The 8606-nt window shown below is 29.9% G+C and overlaps 1 protein-coding gene across 5 annotated transcripts in view; it reads right to left on the bottom strand.

The window, feature by feature from the left end:
• Positions 1–556: 556 nt before the first annotated feature.
• Positions 557–8606, bottom strand: part of LOC140040250 (poly(rC)-binding protein 3-like) — a 92032-nt gene continuing 83982 nt past the window's right edge. For 3 of the 5 annotated variants that reach the window (XM_072086035.1, XM_072086036.1, XM_072086037.1), the window contains one exon: positions 5453–8065. In XM_072086035.1, the coding sequence (XP_071942136.1) occupies positions 7825–8065 (241 nt within the window). In that variant the 3' untranslated portion in view covers positions 5453–7824. Of the gene's footprint in view, positions 2972–5452; positions 8066–8606 lie in introns of those variants that run through there. The other 2 variants (XM_072086039.1, XM_072086038.1) reach the window with 2 other exon arrangements.

Here is an 8606-nt window from a genome sequence, read left to right as displayed (position 1 = left end):
CTTCTTGGTCCTAACTTAGTAGGCATAAGCATGGTTAAAAAGATCAATATTTTGCCACATATGGCGTTTCACACGTATAATACGTAAGCTCGTATTTCAGACAAAAATCGAAACGCCGACTGGTGGACTAAACATAATTATTATAAAAAGACAATAGATACAGACTTGGGACAAGGCTAGGGTTTAATCTTCACGATGGATGGATGTTGTTTCTGCTGATTGGTCAGTAGTTCATGATCGGGACGGGGACGATTGATTTTGTCTAGTGGAAACGTTACCGTATATTATGAATATTACAATGGTTATATCCATCATTCTTACGTGTTACGATGTATCAGCCAGTTCACAGAACGTCATAACGATGTCATGTTAAGTATTTTATACTCTTTTGTAAAATATATTCTACTTGCTTCTGGAGATTCTAAGTAGGTCAGTCTAATAATTCTATAATTATATAATAATCATGTCGTCGTCCAGCATCATCTCCACTTCTGATACACAACATTATAAAATAATTAAACAATTAGATGAACACAATCTCAGTTTAAACAAGAAAGAATTAGTTTAAAACTAATGCCTCCATGGTTTAATTGACTTTATTTCTGCACAATTATACGACCTATATTATTATATATACATCTGTAACCTGAGTTGATAAATAGCTAATATATCGACAACCATTTACAGTAACAACCTTACAATTCTTTGATTTTTCTGTAAAAGAATTTTGGAAAATTGCAATTTATGGAGAATAGTTAGCTGAGAGTAGGCCTCGAGGGTTTATGGCACCAACATATCTCATGATTAAGACAAAAAATACATCTTTATAAAGTAACTGCGCAGTAGTATTATATAATTGTGTCCAATTGCAAATGATGCAGTATTGGTTTGGTTTGTATGGCCTAAAAACTTCTGCAATATCTATTTTTCATCAACAAGAAGTAAAATAACGGAGTTACAAAATTAAACATAGAACATCTTCATTCCATTTCGATTATGATCTTTAAAAAAAAAAATCTCAATTATAATTTTTAATTTGGAAATACAAGATCATCCTGGTAACCAAATGCTTTCCTACATTTGTTATCCAACACTGAATCTAGTAATGAAATGACGAATCATAGTGTGTAATACAGTAAATTGTATATATACAGATATAACAACACATGCAAATTAACTCCAGTATTTGGCATTTCGTGATTAGCTTGCAATTGTCTATTTTACTCTTTACTATTTAACGCCAAACAAAATTTCCAACAGAAAAATGAACCTGAAAATGATCACCACAAAAAATAAATAATTATCTTAAATAATATACCAAAAGTATAAATAAATAAATAATTATATAATGTATTAAAATACAGTAAATAAATTGAAATATATTGGTTGTTAGTATGCTCTGAATGGATAATCTGCTCATTGTTACTAAACTCAAGGCACAACAGAAAAACATGACACTGAACTCGCCTTGTCAAGATTGAAACTCGTAACAGCCCTTTGATCTTATGTCTGGCTGCGACAAATGGCAGCAGTCTGTACTATGCCAAGGATAGTGTTATCTTTGACTATGTACATAATCTCTGTGGCGCGCGCGAGGGGCGTGGAACTGTAATGTCGCTCTGGAGCTCAGCATCCTATTGTTAGTTGCCTTGTTACTTGCAGCAATTATTCAAAGTTAAAAATAAAATAAATAACATCAAAATAATAAGTCCTTAAATATGGAAAGTAGCTATATAATATATCTTTTAATGTCTAATATAATGGGATGTATTGCAATTTTAACATTAACTTCAAAAATTATTTTCATTCATAAATGTATTGTTTCTAAATTTTAATAATATTGTTTTATTTTTTATTTGTCCTGGACCTAACCTTTTGTATAGCAACATGTAATGTATACTGTATCATAATCCTTCAACATAAAATACATTGAATGTTATTTATTTGGAGTTATTTTAGAGTTCAAAAACCTATGTATAATGTTAATTAATAATTACATAAAATGTTAGTATTGGAAGTTATATTGTGACTTTCCATAGAAGACTATTTTATTTTATTTTAGGACAAAAATGTTTATTTTTAACAGTAAAAATAGACATAAGTGTTTATACTATTAAATATACATTTGGTTTAATGACATTTCATTAAAATCAATTACCCAGTATATATCTACTTATTACATAAAAATGGCCAAATATTTATAAAACATATTTGTCTTAAAACACAAATATTTATAAAACATATTTGTCTTAAAACACAAAAACAGCAGAAATAACTTTAACCAAAAATTATATATTTTAAACAAAGCATTGACCACAAACTTGCAACAAAAAAGAAATACTTTAGTAAATATATATGATAACCAAACATATTACCACATTATGCATAGAACTATATTTAATAACATATAATTGAAATTATAAATATATGTTTGATTATATATTAAGATCTTTATTCATAGCATTATTTGAATATAAGTTGAACTTATAGTAATTATTGAATGGTCCATTACATACTTCATGTTATGACGACAGAACTACACAAACTGATGAAGTCATGATAATCACAAAAGCCATCCATAGAAATAATTAATTGACAGATATTATTAAAAACAATAGAACTATATGCATGGTAAAATTGTCTTGAAGTATCAGAGTCACTGATAGCCAAATACCTAATATGCTGTCATCTGATTGGTCAGAAGTTTATAATTTTATTTCTGCCCTTTGATTTATAGTTTGCAAATTGTAAATCCATACCAGTACATTTCAATTTGTTTTACCTGTGTATTAAGTATTTTAAAAGCAAATTATAAATATAGTGATAACCAGTGAAAAAGTCTTCTGAATACTCTGTTCCAAACTTTGAGCCAAGTATCTATAATAAAGTACCTATAGCCAAATACATACATTCTTCTTAGTACAAGCTTATAGTGGCAGGTGTTGCTATAGCCAGTGCTTCTGTTGCGACTCTGAAAGATAGAACATGGTTTTATAGATACTGTGTAAAAACCTAGAGAATTTAATTGTGTATGGTGAAGAAGTAGTGTAGAATATGTAGGCCTACAGTAAAACGCTATGGGACACCTTCGGTACACTCCAAAGTGTCTATATAGAGTTTCCTCCAAAAAACTTTGGTAATTTGTTCATTTTCTTTATTTTTACAGGAGTATGTCCCTTGAATATGCAAAAGGAAGGATTCTACTGTACTCGACTCGCGTTAGTGACAGCTTCTCAAATGAGGCTGCAAAAAGGTGTATTGTAAGCTCAGAGATGTTTTTATCCGAATATGTACCTTTAACATACTTAAAATTATTGAATTTCAAAATCTGTATTCACAGATATGTTTTTATTCCATGTGGATTTAGAAATCAATACAATTGAAAAAAGTGCATGATTATATAAAAGCCATGCAATTTAAAGAGATTAATGAAGGCAGCTATATAGTTTGATAATTACAGAGTGATTAGATGCAGAATGTTCAGTGGTTCATAAGTGCATATCATTCTATCCATAGGTAATTTCATGCCAAGATTTACCACTCATTCTAACAAAATTTAATTGTTTTGTAATTTAATTTCATGCTATAATTTATTATTCTGTCTTATAAATGTAATTGTTTCCAAAAATAAACGTCTTGTGAATTGCTGTCCAGTTTTAGATTATAATAAAATATTGTTGCTTTTTTATGCAAGTTCACATCAATTTCTAGGGCAAAATAAACGTTGGTTCAGACTAGCAAAGCTGAAACATTAGTTGGTGTACCATGCAAATTATAGTTAAACCAAACAATTCTCTAATCTGAACCAATCTTAAAGAAGTTACGACCAGCCATAAATAAGATATATACTGAAAAAAAACTGTAAACATGTGCCCACTGTAGGCCTTATGAGCTATAGAATGATGCTACAGATGTCATGCACAAGTACCACAAGTAATGAAGCAGACATGAACAACAAGCAACTAGCATGCAATGGACAAATATTAGGGTTGCAGGGGTAAGACTTAAGGATTGGTTTACTCTGTTCTTGATTTATCGTGCTGCCTTATCATTCGTACTCCATACATTTTTGTGAATGATTTTTAAAAACAAAAAGCCGAGTTTGTAATACCTTGATTCACTTTCTTCACATATGAGTTGACTTGGAGGTCTTCTGTACCGTAATCAGTACAATTTAAGGTGGCACTAAATGAATCTACAGTTTCATAGGAAACCAGCAACTATGTGCCATTAATATTTAGAAACTATAACAATTTATTTCCTTTGTGAGGTTATGCATCCATTCTGTCTTAAATTGGACTTGATTGAACAATTTTGGTTGTTGTTTTCAAACAAGAGTATCATACACTTTTCACACAATTTCTGGGAGCCTTGCTTTTATTATAATTCTGTAGACAAATTATTTCAACTTGGGATAGTATTTGCAGGTCGCAACAACAATTAACTACTCAAGAAAAACGTTTGGAGACAATATAGTTTTATTTCACATTTCTTGCTTCAGTTCTCCATTCACACTAAGAACACGAAAAATTAAAAGTGTAGACAAAAATTGTGATAATTCAGCAATTATACTAATATATGGCAATTTATATGAATTTAACCCTACTGAAAAAGGAAGCACAAAAGAAGAGTGCAAATTGTTGTTTTTACTTATTAAAAAAAAATGTTACTAAATAATCTGTATTGGATAGCATGTGCTGAATTAATATCAATACTAATATGTCGATCTTATATAGTGCTTTAATGCACAAAGCCTTTAAGAGCTTCACATTGTTATCCCAGTAATGTTTTTGGATCAAACACATCTGGGAACATCCCATATTAGTGTTGCAGTCATAATCAGCGCAGCTGTCTTTTTTTACCTAAAAAGGTACCAATATGTACACCTGGGTAGAGAGAGGCAAACACAAGTAAACTGTCTAAGGATACAAGCAAAGTGACAAGCTTTGGATTCGAACTCACGATCTCACAATCAGTAGTCCAACGTCCAACACAGTGCGCCACATGCACTTAATTAGCAATGAATGTATACTTTACTTTCTTTAAGATCTCTAGAAAGAAATATTTAAAAAAAACCACTACCCTATATAGTATATGTCTTTTAAAATCTCTTACTAAAAGAGTTTGCAAATCTTCAAAACCAAATTTCTCAGTATCTTTAAAGATTTAAATAATTTCACCCAATTACCAAACTAAGACTTGGAAACCATGATCAGCTTTTAGCAATCTTACAAAGATTTCAAACGTGATCCGGATTCTCGGTACGTGAACTCATAACCTACGTTACTAAAACTTCGCAACTGTAATTTATGAAGCAGACAGATGATTTAAAAATCTCCAGAAATCAGATCAGTTCTAATAACTTACATACGCACGGCATCTGCGTACAACATTTGCATTTACGAACGAACACAACACAATAATGCTAATAAGTGGACAGTTTTTCAAGTAATCGGAAAGATATATATTTATATTATATATATAAGTATGCATTTGGCATATTCCTACAACATCTTTAATAAAGCACCTTGTTATACAGTATCATCTATACACAAAATTTCAACATCCTAAAAATGAATGAAATTAGGACTTGTTGCTACTAATAAGAAACAAAATCATACATCTACGGTGTGACGTACTTAATAAATTGTAGTTTATCTTGCTTGATTATTTAAGTAGCTAATTAAGAAAACTGAAAATTTTTATATAACACATAGTAGATTGTGATGAGAACTGTAAACTAAACAACACAGTTTTGCTATAGTACTTTCAGTTCTACATATTGGTCCAATTTCAACAGACAATTTTGTTTCTTTATATATAAAAGCCTCTTCTAAAATCACCTGTTATCATAAAATATGTTATTTGAAGATGCCATTTGTAATGCGGAAGAAAAAAAACTGATGCATGTCTTAATTTTATTGCAATTTCTTTATATCCTCCATAAAAATTGACATACATTCAGTCTCGTACGACCCCCTCGGTAAAATTGACATAATCAGAAAGGATACTACCGTTCTTTCAAATATAATACGCATAGAAAAAGATTTGAGTTTTACATTTCCATGACGTAAGCAATATACAAAAGCAAACAGGTTGAAATAAATTGTGTGTCTAGAAATATTATTATATACAAGAGTTGTTTTTATTTAATATTTGCAGATTTAAAATACATATAGATGTTACATTTTATATTTGAATGAGTGAATACATATATTTGGAAGCATACTGTACAGTAGTTGCTTCAGTGAGGTAATTAACAATTCAAGTAGGGATCTTAAACACTTTTGTAATGTAATATTTTAAAAGACCCTGTTTAACATCAAACACTTTTTAAGTACAGTTTAAATTCTTAAAATACAAGCATTTTAAACTAAAAGTAAACATGGAAAACAATTATTAAACAATATTGAACTCTATTGCTTCAAACACATAATATTAACTAAAAATTAAACAATTCTGAAAAGCTATGCTAAAATATACAAATTTACTATAAGTCAGCGAAAAATTATTAAATATTATTACTAAAATCAAAGGTGATTAAATTTACTGTAACATACAGTATTAATTTTCAGCAGAAAAATGACAGGAAGAAGCCAATCCGACAAACAGATAGCTTACAACATTATTTTCTTTTCTTATTGCTTATACATACAAATAGCAAGCATATACTGGCAAACAAGCAGTCGCAGTATGCGTTGCAAATATACTATGTTAACATACACACATACATATATAATTTTAATACATTTAACATAAGTACTAAATCCTAAAAATAATTATATAAGAGATATTTTGTATAGTTTAATATTATCTCTATATACTAGTCTATATTCCCAAAATGCTAATAACTTATAATTAGTTACAGATTGGTATTTAAAAATCAGTTTCTTCTTTTTGCAGCCAATTTCACAAAAGAACATTAAGTCCCTGCCCAATTAGATATAATGCAAGTTATTAATTATAGTAGCCATTTTCTTTTCAAAGTAAATTGTGTATATGTGGTTTTTCATTTTCAATAAAACCCAAAACTCTATTTAATTATTATTTATGTCTTTTAAAGCATATTCAAAATAAAATAATAATTTTTGTATTCACTTGGTTGTAGTCTAACATCACAAAAATATCTAAATTGTGCGATAAATGACAATGATGCTAGGAACTGGTGTTGTTTACTTAGCCTACAAAAAAAAATATGTTGGCTAGTCTGGAATGGTTTTAACCAGACACTGAGCTAGAACTTAAAATAAGTCTGTTTTTGGTTACATTAAATTACTATATTTACATTGACAAGAATTCTTAAGTACATTAAGTTCAATAGAAGGCAATGAACTATACATAGATTTTTTTTTAAATGTTAAAATTTATAAAATACCATTTATCAGTAATGGCAGATTTATTTGACATCAAGTTTTTACTACTATAATCCTCATTTTAGTGTACTGCTTTTTTTCTAATAACTTACTGGACTTATTTATCATTTGCATGTCTTTTACGGATCAAAATATCATCATTTAAACTTTATGCAAATGGATCTGATATAAAGACAGGTTTCTCTTAAAACTATTTCATAAATAGTTAATTTGACATTATTTCAACATAGTATATTTATTTAATCCAAATGTTACATCTATTTACCGCCACAAGTATACAGTAAGCATTAACGTAAAAATTCACAATAATCAAATTAAAATCATTTTAGTTGTACATTTAATATCTTACACTCTGGATAATCTACAAAGCGCTTTCCAAGACGACTCGAAAATTCATGAACGTGGTGTATTCCTCTCGGAAAATGTTCAATAAATTGCTGAACTTTGTCGTTTAATACGGCATGAATTTGAGCCGTCCAAGTTGGCTAAAACCTGATCGATCTTTGAAGCTGTGGTGCTTAAGGGCTCCAGTGTCCAAACCCAACAGGGGTACCGGCTTCATGAGCTCTGACAAAGGAATGACCAGGGGTGTCGGGGAGTTGGCAGTAGGAGGCGAGGACGTTATTTGGGTAGTTGGGGTTGAGGAAGAAGGCAAGGTTTCTGAGATCGAGGCTGCCTTGGCTGAGTCAAGGCTGTAAGGAAAAAAAGGGAAAGGTCATAGGTTAGAGGGATAGGGATGGAGCTTGGCTGGGCTGAATGGCAGTAAAATTGACAGACACACATCACACACACATACGATTGAATGATACTATATCTGACAATTATATAAAGCTTTGCAATGAACATTTTTAAAATGCATTTTAACACAACATGGAATTAGAAAGATTCAAAGGTGTAATTCACACACAGAAATATAGGCCAAAGGTCTCTACAATTAAGCATTAATGACAATGAAAATATTAGAATTCATTTCATAAATAACAAATCTAAAAGTACAGTTAGCATCTATTAACAATAAAATCATATTGAATATATCCTTGGCCATAGCATCATATGGAAAGCAAACAAGATGAAATCATCTAAACATTAAAATATTTTATTGCACATGTTAAAAGGTCTTTAATTCTCCCATAATTGTTTTAAATCTTCAGTAGTGCTATATATTAGTCCCGCTATTTGCGTTTTTAAAGGAAGCTTTAATATAGAATTTACATATTCTTGGAGACTATAAGA

The sequence above is a fragment of the Antedon mediterranea genome, chromosome 2 (assembly GCF_964355755.1).
Source record: "Antedon mediterranea chromosome 2, ecAntMedi1.1, whole genome shotgun sequence".
NCBI lineage: Eukaryota > Metazoa > Echinodermata > Crinoidea > Comatulida > Antedonidae > Antedon > Antedon mediterranea.
The sequence above is the reverse complement of the archived record's forward strand: the minus strand, read 5'-3'. Positions and strand labels throughout refer to the sequence as shown.